General features: G+C 48.5%; 1 protein-coding gene across 6 annotated transcripts in view; it reads left to right on the forward strand.

Moving 5' to 3' along the window:
* The window catches only part of Ge-1 (Enhancer of mRNA-decapping protein 4 homolog Ge-1), a 93901-nt gene extending 78766 nt beyond the window's left edge, over nt 1-15135 (forward strand). For all 6 annotated transcript variants that reach the window (XM_077685970.1, XM_077685973.1, XM_077685974.1 and 3 more), the window contains 4 exons: nt 4095-4198; nt 4302-4889; nt 7437-7600; nt 14070-15135. In XM_077685970.1, coding sequence (XP_077542096.1) covers nt 4095-4198; nt 4302-4889; nt 7437-7600; nt 14070-14253 — 1040 coding nt within the window. In that variant the 3' untranslated portion in view covers nt 14254-15135. The remainder of the gene's footprint in view (nt 1-4094; nt 4199-4301; nt 4890-7436; nt 7601-14069) is intronic.
* The last annotated feature ends 1632 nt before the right edge of the window (nt 15136-16767 follow it).

Here is a 16767-nt window from a genome sequence, read left to right on the forward strand (position 1 = left end):
TTAGCGTTTTATACCTTCTTTTGATTGTTACTGACTGAAAACACATGCTTAGAACACATTGAAATACTGGGCCGGGCGCAAAGGCTTTCGCACGGCTTTCTTCAAATTATCGTCTGCACCCCCGGCCGACGGAACCAGCCAAGCTGCGGCGAGCAGAAATCGAGCAGACGACCGGTTACGGAAGCTGCCGAGAAGGCCTGACAAGGCGCCGAAGAGATCCGAACACCTCCGAGTTGGCGGCGCTCGGGCAGCTTCTTTTCTCTGCCGCTGGAGGGCGCTGCCATCAACGGTCTCCGCGGCGCCAGTTTGGCGACATTATCAAAACCAAGAGCGCACGTTCGTTTTGTAAGCTGTGTCCTCACCTAATAATATATCTTACACCGTGGACTGGGCTAAGCTTAGAGTTGAACAGGTGTGTAAGGGGTGCCTCTGCTGAAATTTATTCTATGCGGTAGTTGGTCACTCTCTTTTATATTTGATCACAGTAAGTTCCAAGTTCTTCTGTGGCTGTGTTTTACATTATAATTGACCCTTTCAGGGTCACGGACGTACGTATACGTCCTCTGCAAACACCTTCAAAATGGTCAATAAACGTATATGTACGTCATCGCTTGTATGTTTAAAAAGCGCGCCTTTTTCGCCAAGTTCTCTTGCTTGGCATGTACTGCCACACTGCGGAAATACGTCAAATTATTTTCTTGCTCCCATGGCTCTTCTTTTTATTTTTTTATGATTTCAGTGGCGCGCCGGCTATCGCTTGCGCATCCGATAACGAGGGGGCGCGCTGGGAATCGCCCACAGGGCGCCCGGGCGCCTCGCTTCTTGCGCCTGCCACAGACGAAGAACGCCTGTGAAACTGATAAGGCTCTTTTTGTATTTTATAAGAACGGTGTGCCGTCTATCGCTCGCACATCTGGCCGCGCGCCCGTGCACAGCGGCTGGTTTCGGTATCGTCCTCCGGGCGCTTCCCGCTTTTTGCGCCTGCGAAACTGATGTCTATTCGATTTCGATTCAGTCAAAAGGTGCCGGCTTGTTACTCTCTCGTTTTTATTTAGAATTTTTCTTGTGTTACTTATGAATAAACCACATGTATGTAACAACACAAACAATTTTTTTTTGTTACTTTATGGTCACCCTAAAAAATTACAATTTTCTCTCAAAATAGATTCGAAGAATTTAAATCAGATCCCTCTTTCATAGGAATCTGCAAAACACGTAAGTGAAAGGGGCTTTCACAGGAGCAGTTGAATGTTAAAGGAATTACCTTCTTGTGCAAAGGGTTCGCGATCCTGACCCTGCCAGACAAAGTGACACTAACACGCAAGAAATGAAAAACAGGGGAGTGTTCCTCAATTCACGCGTGTCCTCCATACACGAAGGCGCCAGCATCGAGGCGCCAACTGTCGGCGCTCATTAGCGTCATGATGCGCTACTTCGTTTCGCCTCTTCTAGAGGGCGCGCACCATCTGAATGAGTCATAGGGAAGGACATAAGGCACGTTCGTAGCATTGCTCACGTCTCGGTTCGTAGCGCAGTGGGAAGAGCGCCACGTACCTCCCGTTGTGGCCAGAGAGTCGTGGGATCAAAACCGGGCGTCGCCGCGTCAATGGCACCTTTTCTGGCGACGTCACTTCCGTGACGGATATCATGTCACCAAAATCTTTGCGTAGCCGGGCATGAAACACTTTCGTGTTAAAATTCGACCCTCAAAGGGTTAATTTTCGTTTTTGGGTAAAATGTGACGTCGCATTACGAATACCTCGACCATGCGATAATTATTTCAACAAAATGAAATACACTAAATTAGATAAAATTTCATTATAAATAAAGATCTTCGTTTCTGGGTAAAATGTGATGTCGCATTGCTAATACCTCGACCATGTAATATTTATTCCAACAGTAATAAAATGAACTAAATTAGATGAAATTTCATCCTAAAATGTTGGTTATTTAAATATTTGTGGTCTCAAAAGAGCTGTAGATGGAAAAGTGCTTCTGGCAAAGTGACTGAAAACATAGCAAAGCTGTAATTTGTCATCTAAAGGCATAGGTGTCACCGTGGTGAGTCTTGTTACCGTTGTGGACTTGTGTTTCGGCGAATGCCCTAAAATTTAGTTGAAATTAGTTATGCCTGTCCAAACTTGGCGCTAATTGCAAAAATGCAACAGCATTGTTGGAGATTTCTAAATGCCCTTGTAGCAACCACAGCCACACTGGTATTATTTGAAACTGCTCTCATTAGTGGCACCTGTTTAAAATTTTCAAACTGAAAATTTCAAAATTTCTGAAAGGCAATTATTGCCTAATTGCAATTAACTCGGCAGAGTTTCAAATTTTTATCTTGCAGTGCCTGCATGAACCTTTGGGGATCAGGGTTCTTGGCAAACTAGGTCGAACTCGAGACTAAGCTGAACTGCACCGCGGACTGCCAACTGGCGTAGTGGTAGAGAACAGCCAGGAACTTAATACATTAATGGCCAATGCCAACCTTTACTCGCACTCCAATAATGTACGCTGGACACGTTGCTCAGTCACTTACAGTCCAACTGGCCAGGCTGGGAGAAGGGCGCTCTCTCGGACAAAAGGAGGTAGAGGGTAACAAATGTATCTGTCTGTCTGCTCCGGTCGCCGTGTCGTATTCAAACAGGGGTTTCCAGACCAGCCTCCTGGAACTCCTGTCAAACTCGTTGTGTGGGAGGGAGCACTGTGAAAGCTGCTCTGAAAGCAAAGTGCTTTCGTAGCACCAGTGGTTGAGCAGTCTACAAGCAGAAAGGGCCCATCGTTCTTTCACACAGATCTGTTCACCAGGTCTTGCCCAGGCAAAGTTGCTCATTTTGACAGAAAAGAGCAGGGGCTGGACGTTCTGTGGCTAGATCTCTGCTCGCATGATCACAAAGAGCTTCTCTCTTTTATCAAGATTATCCTCTGCTTATCTCACGGCAAGGCTACCGGAAAAAGAGGCTTCTCAGTCAACAAAGAATGCCTCGTCGAAAACTTGAAAGAAGACTCGCTCATAGTACGGCGACTGGTGCACAATGCTGTGTTGGCAGCAGGTGGTGTGGACAAAGTTTTAATTACTGACAAGATGGTTTGCAATTCCTACAGCGTCTTCAGAGAGGAATTGCAAAAAAAGAAGAAAGACTGGTGGAGTCAGGTGTTCAGAAGAACAAGAAAAGAGTCGCTGCTCTTGTCAAATAACTGGAAGAAAAGAAGCGAAGGCTGCTTAGTGAATCGCTGACAGAAGCTAGTCTCCTGCAAGAAAAAATAGACGCTTTAAAGGCCAACTGCACTTCGAAATTTCAACCTCTTCAAGGCGTGATTTTCTGCCTAAATTCTGATAGTCTGCCTAAAAATACTGCTAGAAGCAAAATATGACAGCCTAAATATACGTATCTGCGGTGCAAACGACCGTAAAAAATCTGAGGTTTTTGAAACCAAAATTGAGAAGAGCACGGCCATTACGGCCAGGCTGAAGTGACTCTCCAGCCGGCTCAGCCGGCGAGCGAGTGGCTGCCTGCGGCCGGCCAGCCGGAGCAAACCTGTGCTCTGAAGCCACCAGGGGTCAAGGACTCCTAGCCGACGACTGAAAAGAACAGGGCACTCCCACCCCTCCCTCCCTCTTCTAGCTTCCCTGGAAACAAAGTTGTTTTTCTCTCTCTCCAGCATGTTTTCCAAGCTTGATGAACTAAACACCAACAAAGTGTTGCGAGATTTCATTCCATCTTTTTATTCGTTATAGTTCTCATGAAAGGCTTGAGGGAACGAGTAAACTGCGGTGTGTTGTGTATTGGTTGCAGAAGTCATTGCAAGAATAAATAAGTGGCTGACAGTCAACCAAGAGCATTTAAACCAGTTGATTCTAATTTGCTTTGTCAGCTGTGCTCAGATTCTTACATTCAATACAGGTTGTACATTGCATAAATTACGAAGGAAAAATCAAGTAATGCGTAGTCTTCACGTGGCAGTTGCAATTTCGTTCTTTGTTTCTATAGGCTAGGTGTCGTGGTGCGAAGTAAGCATGTTTAGTATTTATGCTGCATTAGCGGGAAATGTTCAAAATTCAGTTTCCCCTTTGCTTGTATTTTCGTTTTCAGCTGTGGCTAAAATCCTGGACTTGACAAGGTGCGACATCTCTAGGAGGCTGGAAACTACCGAAGTGTTCATCCGAGAATCCCTCGCCAAGGCCGTCAAAAGCAAGGTTTGTGCTCGGGGGTTTCTCTCCTGTTGCAGCATTTCCCTTGGCCAGTGCAGGTGTGTGTGTGAGTGAGCTGAGTGAGGGTTCTTTCCCCCCGCTCCCTCAGGTGGTGACGGAGGCCGTGACACAGGCCGTGCACACGGCAGTGCAGACCAACGTGCAGACGGCGTGCCGCGAGATCCTGCAGAACACGCTGGTGCCCTCGGTAGAGCGGCTGTGCCAGAACCTGTTCCTGCAGGTGAACGAGACCTTCCAGAAGGGCACGCGCGAGTTCCTGCAGCAGTCGCGGCACCTGGTGGAGAAGCAGAGCGAGGCGCGCGTCGAGGAGCTGGTGAAGGCCGTCCAGGTGGTCGTGGAGAGCAGCCTACAGGGCTTCCTGCACGAGCACCAGGCAGCCCTGGCGCCCCCGGACCTGCGGGTGCCCCTGGTCGAGGCAACTGCCCAGGGGCTGCAGGGCCTGCAGGCAACCCTGCTGCAGGCCCTGTCCAGCCAGCAGGAGGTGCTCGCGGCCGGCCTCCGCCAGGACGTGCAGGCGGCGCTCCGGGAGTCTGTGGCCGCCGCCGCAGCCGAGGGGGCGGCTGCTGCCGCCCGCTCCAGTGCCGCCACGCCCATCCCCCTGGCCGACCCGCACCTGGTCATGAAGCAGATCACCCAGCTGCTGCGCCAGGGCCACTACAACATGGCCTTCCAGCAGGTGCTTTTCGCTGTTGCCACTGCTGGTGGTGCTTGCTGAGCCGGGGGGTGCAGCAACCGTTTTTCTGGAGGGCTTTCTCCCTGTGGGGAGCGATAATGCGGAGAGCGTTTGTGATGCTCTCAGGCGCATGCTCATGGCATCGTGGGCGTTGTTCTGACCCACCAGTGTGTGCTGTCTTAGCTTGCCTGAAAACTTAGCAGTAATCTCTCCACTTTGCAGTGGCGACTAGTGCCCAGACATGTAGGCCGTTAAATCTCTCAACTAGACAATTATTTTTCATGTGGGAAAAAAGAACACTGGTCTAGAGCATTGCCTACACGCGGAGCAATGAGGCAAAGTGACAAAGCCAAAGTAGCACGAAGCTAGCACTACAGTACACTGCATGTCCGGATACCAGCATTGGAAAGCTTAACCCTTTCGGCCCTGGGGTCCTATATTTTAGGACATGAACCAAAAGACTTCTAGCAATTTCAGAACAAAACCCAACCAGCTATTTTTCTGGAAACTATTTCTTCAAGGACGCCTCTTTGGATGGATATCACAATTGTTCGTTTTTTGCCATAGCTGAACTCTAGAAAGCGGAAGGCATTGCAGTGAAGACCAAACTTACGTCGGGGTTACCCCAAGTGCTGAAGTTCTAGTTTTATGGCATGGCTGTAAATCGATACCACTGCCAGCCTTATTTTTTGTCTGTGGGCTTATTGCTTTCCAAAATTTAGGAAAACCAGCAAAAAATTTTTTGCTGCTGTAAATTTAAATTTTAACTGTCTGATGACCTAATTAGATGTCATGCTTGTAAATTTTTAATTATGTGCATCACAAGCTCAAATTTTTGTTCTTAATCTTATAGGGTACAATTAATAAAGAAAACACACCGAAACATTTTTGACGAAGGAGAGAAAAAATTCAGGGCTGAAGGGGTTAAATAAGCCCAACACACGTTCACGGATGCAAGAGCTTGGAATGTATCCATGTCAGGGCCAGTGATCGAACAAAAGTGAAAGAGGTTGTCTATTGTTGGTGCTGAGAATTTTAATGGCAAGCAGTGCAGTGACGCTCCTTGCCTTGAAGCAGGCTACGCTGCTGCTTTTTCAGCGTAAAGGGATAAATTGTCCATGTTGATGTCACAGAGCTTTGACCAACTGCTCTTGTTGGGCTTATATCTAGGCTTAACATTAGGTTGCCGTAATGCGGAGTTATGCAACATGCCAAGCTTGTCAAACTCAAAGCATAATGTTAGGCTAATAGAGGCCAGCACATACCCATGTTCACATCACCAAGCAAAAAAAGTACATTCAGCATGATCCTGCCCTTATTGATACTTCTAAAATTGGCATGCTCAAATTACTTGTTGGCTACAGCACATTCTTTAGGTCCACCTTTCAGCCAGAGCCTTCGAGCTGTGGTAGCATTGGGGATGCCCTGGGCTGCACTCCTATCCTGGCGTGAATTTACCCAATTTTGTGTTCAATCTAGTTACTTTACTTTAGTCCTCTTTGCACTGTTGGCCAATTTATGTGCCATATAGAGTAAAAGCTCGTTAATTCAAGCCCCAAGGGGATGCCACCTCAGTTTGCATTAATGAAAGTTCGAAATAATGAAAGTGATACATAACCGTGCGCTGATTGAAAGCAGTAGGGCATGTCAAGATGTCATTGCTTGAAAAATTCTGTCATTGTAGTCTGCCTTAATAGACAGCACTTTTTGTTCTCATGAGCGATAGTAGGGGAAGTCCTTCCCTTCGCCTTCTTCAGTACTGAAGAAGAGACGGGTGGCATTCCATCAGCCCATGACTTTCGAGCGGATGGCTGCACTAGTGCTTCGTGGTCCTGCTACTGCTGGCAGCTACAGATTCTGCGCTTGACCCGAGATATGATGTCATCTGTCAGAGCAGCACACGCGACCGCACTCCCATCCCCACTGGCGTAGTTTAAAAGGAATACGTCTTCCGAAATGCATGCCATTGGTGTTTCTGATGGGTTCTACCCGATTTCACCTCCTCTTTTTTGTTCTGGAAGTGACGCAGCCTAGTGTGAAAGCAGAGGGGGCGTTTCTCTGGCCCTCTGTCAGACGCCAAGCCGCCAACGTGGTGGTGCTTAGTTGGAATTATCCATGGAAGAATCCACGCGAGTTCGCATTGACAGGCTTTGTTATGCGTAGACTACCGGACCAAATTGTGCTATTCAAATTATCCATACATTCGAATCATTGAAGTTGAAATTAATGAGCTTTCACTGTATCGCTTATGCCGCAGGGCACCAGATTTTCAAACTAGCAATCGACGGCTGGTGGATTGCTTGTCGTGTCTTTAGTTTGATGAGCACCCAGGCCAGTCCTATGCAACCAGTGCCATGGGTCGCATGTTTTCTGCTCGTGTCTCGCGCTGAAGATTGTGTGCTGTGTTGGGAAGGTGAGGTTTGGTGTTACCATACTTTGACTGTTCTCCTGCTGATCCAGGTGTGTTGTGATCAGGAGAGCCCGTTCCGTCTGCGGGCCTGAGGCGGCCGTGGCACGCTAAAATTAATGTTTTGTACTGCCTGCACCCAGGCCCTGTCAGTGGCTGACCTGTCCACGGTGGTGACGACGTGTGAACTCGTGACCCCCGAGACGATCTTCGGCCAGTACCCATGCCCTCTTCAGCAGCCAGTCCTGCTGTCCCTCATTCAGCAACTGTGTGCAGATCTGACCTCCAACAGCGACATAAAGCTGAAGCAAGTATTGCAATCTGAGCCTTGTGCACTCTTGTGGTGGGAGCAGCGGTGTATAGTCATGGACCAATGAAAAGTGGACACGAAAATATGAAGAATATAATTCGTGGAAATAACATAATGGTGCGGTTGGGGTATACCGTATTTACACTATTGTAAGTCCCCCCCTCTTTTTTTTTCTTCTTCAAGTTTGACAATCTAATGTTGCGGGGTTGACTTAGAATCGAAATCGATCTTTGTGCCGCTTGTAACGGCAAGAAGAGAACTGAGAAATCGGGGGTCCTATGAGCCGGGAAAAGCATAACACGCTCGTTTCTATGGTTAAAGTCAAAGCGTAGCGCTTACCATTGCATACATTCTGGCGTCAATAAAGGTGGTGCCGACTTTGAAAGTAGGCGTTCCCGATCTGTGCCCTTTGTCCACCGTACCTAGAGCAGCTAACCTCCCACCAGCGTTTTTGACAATGTACTGACCGTGATATGATTGTGCCTACATCAGTGCCTTATGCACTGATTCAAGGGATTCGGTAATGCTCATTTTATTTATTAGGGACGAACACTTCTGTCAGCCGCCATGTTGTTTGTTTTGATGTCGTGCAGCGGTGGCCGCTGCCGGTTGCTTCGATGGTTGTCATTTCACAGCGAATAAGTTTCCTGCTCAATCCATAGCGCATGGTTATTCCGCGTGCTTATACGAAAGCTTTTCTATTTGAACATCTACTGCGCGCACCATGAGCGTATGGCTCTTGTCGGAGCATCGATCATTGATGGAAGAGCCGCCGTATGAGGCGGTATTGGTAGCTGACGGAAGAGAGACGATTTTGTAGACGGTCGCGTTGCCATGTGCTTGTCACTGCTGTAAATGAGCGCCGAGAGAGTTCTTCGGGCCCAGGGCACTCATGACAGGCGGAACGAATCAGCACTACACAGAAGTTGTCAAATGGGGTACTTCCTGCGCTCACTTTTTTGTTTTTATTTTATTTTTATGTTATTTTTTTCGGGAGAGGGAGAGATGCAATTTTGGGCGAGGTCGACCTGCATTTGTGTCGACATACAATCGTGTAAATACGGTATTTGAGTCAAATTTTCAACCTGTGGTACTCTTGCATAGAAAGAAATTGCACAGATTGTGGGTTCTGGTTCGTATTTTCATGTTTGCATTTCATTTAACCATGACTGTGCTGCACACCACTGTGCAAAAACAAGTGACGCAAGCTGTTCTTCTTTTAACTTCTGCCGTGTGTGCATTATTTGCATGCATGCACGCTGGCTCTGAAGTCTTGCAATGCAGGAAAATGTTGTGTGCATGCACATGACCACAAACCACAGTTTGATGGCCGTTGCAGTGGAACTCCGCTTATGCAACCTAGTGGGGACCACACGCTTGTGTGATAGGGCACTGTCACACGAAGCAGTACGACAAATGCTCCATGCAGCTTTTTGGCTGGAAGTCAGTACAGCAGTAATATCAAGAAACAACTAGCAACATGAAGAGTACAGTACCGTATTTACTCGCGCAATCCTCGCACTCTCATAATGCTCCCACCCCTAATGTGAGCTGCCAAAACTTGGGATTTTTTGTTTCCTCACATAATCCTCACACCCCCAAAATTGCAATGGTGAAAGTTGTCTGCACGCGGTGTATCCAGGCGCACCAGTCGCATGGCAGCTAGTGCCGTCTCTCAAACGCCACTCTCACTGTCGTTTGGGCTGGTTTCGTGTGCACTCTACTAGGTCGTCCCTTCATCTCTTCATAGGAGGAGCAGCAGTCGAGAGGTCGCTTTCCACCATTTCGAGAAGTTTTTGTCGCTTTGTTCTGTGCTGTTTTCAGTGCCACTTCGCCGTGGGGTGGTACGCCAGTTATACAGCCGCTTTCAAGGTGAAGGCTAACTACAGTGTAGACCGCTTATAACGTATGTCGCCGGGGCCGCAAAAATCCGCACTATAAGCGGTACCGCACTATAACCAAAACATGCGCGAATTCAACCACGTCGACACCTACCTCTCAAGTCATCCTAAATTTTTTATCACCCAAACACACAGCACCTAAGAACGAAGGCACGGTCTTTATTTCGTATTATTTTTAACATCAGCCGCTGCTGCAGGTCTTACACATTGCAAAACCGCGCGGTCTTACAAACGGCGAGCGCGGCTCTAACTTCCGTTGTGCTTGTGTTTTGAAAGACCACGGCTCTGTTTTTAGCGTCTATGAAGATGCCGCAGGACATGATAAGAACGCCAGCGGGATTTATTTTTTTACCTCACCTTGTGTTCACGATGCCGAAGGTGGCTGCTTATCAGCGCAACGTACTGGTGATGGAAATCTTGGGCTTCGGCAGCTCGCTTGTTCGGAAAGGGAAAGAGCGGTGGCTTATCTGCACAACGTTCTAAAGCGTGAACTGCGTGGAGCGATTTCTCGCGATATCGTGCAGTGCACCAGTGTTGCCATCGCTGGGCGTCAGATATCCACTAAAAAGCAATAAGAAATCCGCCAGATTCCGCTCGATTCTAAAACATATCCGCTAAATTTCCCGCTAGGGCCTATATTATTAGAAAAACAGTGCAATTTCGTATGATAAATACCTTTACCATTCTTAAAATCTAGGCTAAAGTTATAAAAGTTATAAAAAAAAGTTAGGCTAAAAGTTATAAATGTTAACACTGATGAAAAAAAGAACTCACAGGTGAACAAAAAACACATCGAGGTCTTCGTCACCGCTGTCGTCGTCTGATATCATCTCTACAGGAACGCTGGTACTTGTTCAGGGACCAGAAAGGAGACTTGGTTGCACATACGTTGCAGATGTCCCGATGGCACTAAGAACTGCCGCGGGAAGTTCGTAATCAAAACAACGTTTCTGGTGTTGCTTCAGCCCCGCTCTTACAACGAGGATGGCGTTTGTAGTTTCAGACTTCAGCTTGTTCCGCAGCTTGGATTTTACTATTTTAAGCTGACTAAACCTCCTCTCTACTTCGGCATTTGAATACGGCAGCACGAGCATCGACATGGCAAATCTGGCGAGCTCGGCGAACAGGTTTTCGCCGCAGGCGTCCTTACAGGAGTGAACTTCACACCAGAACGACTGCGTGGATGATATTTGCTTCCAGTTCAGGAGGGTGATTTTGCTCCACTGGTTTTGAATTTTTTCTATTGTCTCAGGGGGCACTGCCATTGCTTCCAGCAGAGGAATCAGTGGCTCCTTCACGACGCACAAAGCGTTTTCGATCGATAAGAGTGATGTTTCCTGGAGAACTGTGATCTTGTAGGGAAGTCGCTGTGTGATTTGATCTACTAGCGTGGTAACAAACCTTATGCAACTTTCTCGCATCACAGCTTCATCTGCGAGAGAGAACCCGTAGGTCTTCTGAGCTTTCACGTTGTCAACGTACGTCTCAAACAGGTAGCCCAGATGTGGCTTGGGGTTCAAGTGGTCCTCAAGTCTGCACGTCAGAACGTCAATCTGCTCTGCCGTAATTACGACTTTTTTAACCAAGCTTGAAAGCAAAGTCATAAGGTCTTTCTTGCAGGGCGATTTTGAATCGGTGCACTGCGTGAGGTATCCGCCAGAAATCCGCTATGTATGAAAATGGCCAGTCAAAAAATCCACTAGCCGCTAGACTAATTTTTTTCCTGTCAGAACAAAATGAAATCCGCCAGATTTAGCGGAAAATCCACTAAATTGGCGTCACTGCAGTGCATGCCGCAGGCACGGCAACGCCGGCGCAGATACAACTGGCGCAGATACAAGTCTGTGAGGCGCGGTAAGAGGCGGCAACATTGCGGCGGCACTGGCCGTGAAGCGGTGCAGGCAGCTCCAGCAACCACTTCCAACCGCTCGCTGAAATGGCGCACGAGGCGCAAGCGAAGGTGCTCGTGCAAGAAAAGAGCTGATAATGTGGGCGCAAAGTCACGCTGCTTGTAAAAGTGTCCATCAAAAAATACTGCGGTGATAAGCCTAAACATCTCTGGCGCGGCTAGCCGGCTCGGAGTGCTTCGAATCTCCCGCTATTAGGTGCGTGCCTTTCCATTGGTGCAAGTCGTCAGGCTCCTCCCACTGACACGAGCATGAAAAAACGAACGCGCAACGCCGATGTGCACGATTCGTGTGCGAAAACGGGCCAGGCGCTTCACGATTAATAGAAACAACTTGCCGCGCGCGGACGGGGAGTCAGTCGCTATCTTCCGAGGTGCATCAAGCAAGGACAGTTGTGGTTATCGCGTACGCGCAAACTAAAGGGTGCCCCCCCCCCCCCCCCCCTTTTTTTTTTTTTTTTTTTTTTTTGTGTCGAAGTCAAAGGAGAGCAAGGTGTGCGCGCTGCGTCGGATGGCCGATTTCATCATTTCTTTTTTCTTTTGCTACCTTAAAACGATGCCCCAGCTGCGCCGGTCGATCAGCAGACCTTCCAAAAACCGCACTATAAACGGTATTGTGCTTCGGCCAACCGCATCTTAAGCGGTATGCGTATGCATTGAGTTCTATGGGAGGCAGACCGGTGGTCAAAAAAACCCGTGTTATATCCGGTCCCGCACTATAAGCGGTTACGTTATAAATAGTCTACACTGTAATACGCTATGGAGTTGTTGTTACACCCCGAACATGTTTCAGGAGATGTACCTCAGGGCAAGACAGAGCCCTTCTAAATATTTCTGCAGAAAAAGTTTATTAGCACAGCACTAAAATTAGTGTTGCTGATCAAATATACCAACATGATTTCGTTTTGATGTTTTACAAAATCGAGACAAAAAATTTTGAAAAAATGGCTTGTTTTGCCCTCAGAGATTTATTAAGGAACAGAATAAAAAAAAAAACGGATGTAAATCTGGCAAGCATTTCTTGAGATATCACTGGGATAAGCGGTCACAAAAGGGAAAAAAGTTCATTTTGAGAAAACAGCCTTCAAAGTTTGTGTACACATTTTCAGTTCTAAAATGGATCCAAAAGCATGCATAGCTAGAGGTGTCATTGCTCACTGTCTTCCTCCTCTGTTTCTCTGCCATCTTCTCCTGCTTTCATTTGCTGGCCTTGTTCATGCGCAAGGGCGTCTTTTTTAGCAGCGCGGTGGAGGATGTGGGCTAACGTAAGGGATAGCAGAGGACCCCGGCTAGCTTCGCTAGAGAACGCTACGCGCCGTACACTAGCCCTGAGGAATCCGAAGGCTCACGTGCGGGTTCGGGTACTCACATGCGGTAGACAGGCTCCGGCAATCCGAAGTGAGGCTTTATTGCCTGGCACATACAGGACATATACCAGACAACACGACTGTGGCTCGCGGGGAGACAGTGGCTCCTGTCGCTCGCTCAAGCCGCGGGACTCGGACCTCGATATCCGTCATCACAGCCGCGGGAGCAGGGGTGGCATCCTGTACAACCGATCAGGGCAGAATCTCTCAGCAAAGTCCGTGGAGCCAACTGGGTTCACCTTCATCGGGGCATTTGGAGTAGGCACTGCCGAGCCAACCGATTCCGACCAAATCGCCCAGTCCACTCCCCAGCGGAGGGTTCGTTCGTCCCACAGGTCAGCTCGGAGGGGAGAGGAGGTCTTCCCTAGGTCGGGGAGAGGGTGGCGCAAAGGAAGGTGACAAACTGGTCCGCCTTCCCTCGCACACATGTTCGCGGCGAGCCGGTTCGACGCGTCACGCGGGGTCATGAAAAGGACACGACCTACGTGACGCGCCGGCTGCCCAAAATGGCGGCTACCAGCTCACGAAAACATGTGCAGGCGAGGCGTAGGGAAACAAGGGTCCCCACAAGGACTAGATGGCCTGGTGGTGCTAGATGGCTTGTCTCTGTTGTGGGCCTTCATCTTTCGTGCAAGTTTTTGCACTTTACTGATCAGTCGTGCAGTATCAACTAGCCCAAAAGTCTGTATTAATTACCAAGGGATGCTAGCTGAAGCTGTATGTGTGCTTATGGTCCTAGAGGTTCTCAGTGGAAGGGGCAGGAGGCAGCACCCTTTCCCCTGGTGCCAAGGTTTTAGTGAAATGCTGCTCCTATAGGGACTAAAGAAAAGTACTGAGGTGCCTAATGTGTAGACGTCTAGGACACAGCTTGGGAGGAATGATTGAACGAAACAGAGAAGCGATGAACAAATATTTTGGGACTAACAAAGACATGGGGTAGTGTATACAAGCAATCCAATTGATGCTGTCAAGGAATGTGTTCCCTGTTTATACCTCTGAATAGGGTTATCCAGTGGGTCAAAGAAACATCCAGAGGGCACTAGTCAATCGACGCAAAGTGTGCATGCCCTGCTGTAGTCAAGGTATACAGGTGATCGGGAACCTTGATCGGGTGATCGGGAAGGACACCTAAGCACTTCTTACAAGTTGTGCATGTGCAGTTGGGCACCACAGGGGGCTGACTGCTAACTGCTGGGTAAGAAGCGCCCAAGTGGCTGGAGTGTGAAGCCTGGCGCCTACGGCTTGCCTTCGCGGTGAAAAAGATGGGTGGCTTTGGCCTCTCCACCTCCCAGGTTTCTGGAGGAAGCCGTGCTGAGCCTGGACAAAGACAATGCAGTCACCAAAGAGCACGTGGCGGTGATCCTAACCCAGCTGTGCCAGAAGCTCAACAAGTTCCTGCTGGGGAAACCCTCCCACGAGCTGGGCCGTTCCGCCAAGCGCTTGCACCTGGTGGCTCAGTCCTTGCTGGCCAACTAGGTGGCTGCCGCGCAGCGGCAGGGGGGGGGCCACAGGGTTCAGGCCAGCTGTGGTGGTGGCCTGCTGGCGCTGGTCACTTGCAGGCCTTTAATGGAGAGCGGGCACTGTGGGGCTCGTACTGCCATCAGAACCTTGTTGCAACAACCCCTCTCCTTTTTGTTTCACTTTCTTTCTGGCCTTTTTTTTTTTTTTTTTTCTGTTTTTTCACAGATCATCAAAGAAATCACCCCAAGGTTGGAGGAAAGCTGTTAATATATGCTGTTGTTTTTCATTGCAGGACACATGCTGCATGTTTGCCTTTTCAATTTCAATTGTAGCTGTGCAAACAATCCGTAGAGTAGCTGTTGGCATTTCAACGGCTTCATTTCATGTGTACCTTTCAATTGTGCAGCTGCAATATGCTGTAGTTAACGCACCAGAGTACTATGGCTGCAACCAGGGTACACTGTGCACTTGTTCCTTTGGTCACAAGACCACAGTTAGCATAAAAGTTGTGCTGGCTTTTCCATTGACAATGTTCTACCGCCATCCATGAACAGAAGGGTACATGTTTAGTTTGTAAACTAGTGCCGTAATTGTGCATCTTTAGGGCTTGCTTAGCAACAACAGTATGTATGTGGCACTGAAAATATTTGGGGGGAATAGAATGCTTGCAATGCTTGCGCTCGTGAATCCATTGACATTTCAGTTCTCGTGCACCATTCATCTTGTGGGCAGTGACCTTCTGTTCGTGATAGCAGTTCTTTGGAGAGGGTAGAAAAAGACTGACCAAGGCCAGTCTTTTTAACGTCAGTTTCATGTTTGCCTCATATGTAACCAACCTGTCATTTCATTTACCCTATGTGTGGTTGAATAGAAATAAAGCTTTCTATTTATTCATAACGTTGTGTGTATTGCAAGTTCTGGAAATTGCTTCGGCACTCAGTGTTAGCAAGTTAAGGGTTTCATTTTAAAGAATGGCAACCGCTGGAATTTGGTCAATGCTAATGATTTGATAAATCAAGGAGCTTCAAGTATGTAGCCAACTCCAAGAAATTATAAAGCCATCAAGTTCCAGTTGTGGACACTCCAAGCATTGCTGTGGAGCATTTTCTCACTCAAAATACATCAAGGCTCCCACCAGTGGCAAATGGCACGCAACATGACCAATGTGGGTGGTGTGGCTGCTGGAGCCACGTTCCACTAGTAGCTGAATGAGGTCTGCATGTAGTGTGTGAATGGACAAACTAGGGTATACACGCGAGTGCCTTCATGTGTAAATAAAGGATGTTCTCTGCTTTCTCCAGTCTTGCGTGTCTGCGCTGGTGTGTTCCCCACAAGCTTGCACAGCACGAGGGCTGTGCTAAGGCTTGCCCTCTCTCCTGTGCATAAAATGTACTATCGTGATACATTGAAATACGGACAACAGAGCGCGTGGCTTTCAGTACATGCCGCGCATCCTGGTGACAGGCCGCGTATGCGCAGTAAAAACAGGTTACGAGTTCATGGCCAACATTGGTTTGCGAAGACCGTCGCCTGTTGGGTGCTTGGCACGAAATAAAATAAAGGAATATAGCTGCATGTACCATAGTCACTCAGTGCAGCGACGAAGCTATTAGATCATACGTGAGTGGGCGCCGAATGCAGCGGAAGACGAACTGAAGTGTTCACACACTGGACGGTAGTCTTTGTCAGCGTTGGGCACGAACTTTGGAACTTGTGCGTACTGCATGTATGCGGCGGCTTGTCGCTAGGGTGCACAGCATGTCCAGAGAGCCATGTGCTCCGTTCATCACGCCACGCCACGCCAGCTGAAGCCGCCATTATTACTGCTGCTTCTCCCCTCCATCTTAACCCCTATTGCACAACTCTACATTAAACTGCACTATCGCAGTAAACGCTTTGTCATGGCCCAGTCACTGCCCCAGCGTGTTCGTTGCAATGGCGACAAGGATGGGACGAAAACGGCGTCTACTCTCCGTCATGGCCATCGCTCCTAGTAGAGGTTACGCCAGCCCGCCGCAGTTTGACGAGAAGTGACCAGGTTCGGCTGGAAGCCTTCTTTGAGGGCAAAGGCATCACGGAAGACAAAAAATTCACCCGCATTTCCCCGAAGGGGAGCATGGGGAAGTGCGAATGCACGGGTGATGCTATGAGGGGGAGTTATGTTGAACTGTGTTGGCATTCGCCCGTTAGTTGCATTTAACACCCCCGCGTGATCAAGTGGGGATTCACACACCCCGTTAGTCGTTCTCTGGAAATCTTGGTGAATTAAAGTGTATGTTCGAGGAGATCACACACACACGCAAGTAAAGTGAAACGACAGTATTCTTTATTCAGCACTTGTTGGTGTTGTCGTTGTAGTTGACGGTCATTATGACCGCCTTGTGGTCACTGAAATGTACGGTCAAGAGTTGTTGCAAGACCGCGCGTATCAGACAGTTCCTCGCAAAGGCCAGGTCGATGTAGCTGCCGTTGATGGTGGTGGGAGCCTCTAGCGGTAGGCACGTCATGGAGTGGTTGGCGAGCATGTAT

This window comes from Haemaphysalis longicornis, unplaced genomic scaffold (assembly GCF_048455015.1).
Source record: "Haemaphysalis longicornis isolate Haplotype H1 unplaced genomic scaffold, Haemaphysalis longicornis Haplotype H1 scaffold_1, whole genome shotgun sequence".
NCBI classification, from domain to species: domain Eukaryota; kingdom Metazoa; phylum Arthropoda; class Arachnida; order Ixodida; family Ixodidae; genus Haemaphysalis; species Haemaphysalis longicornis.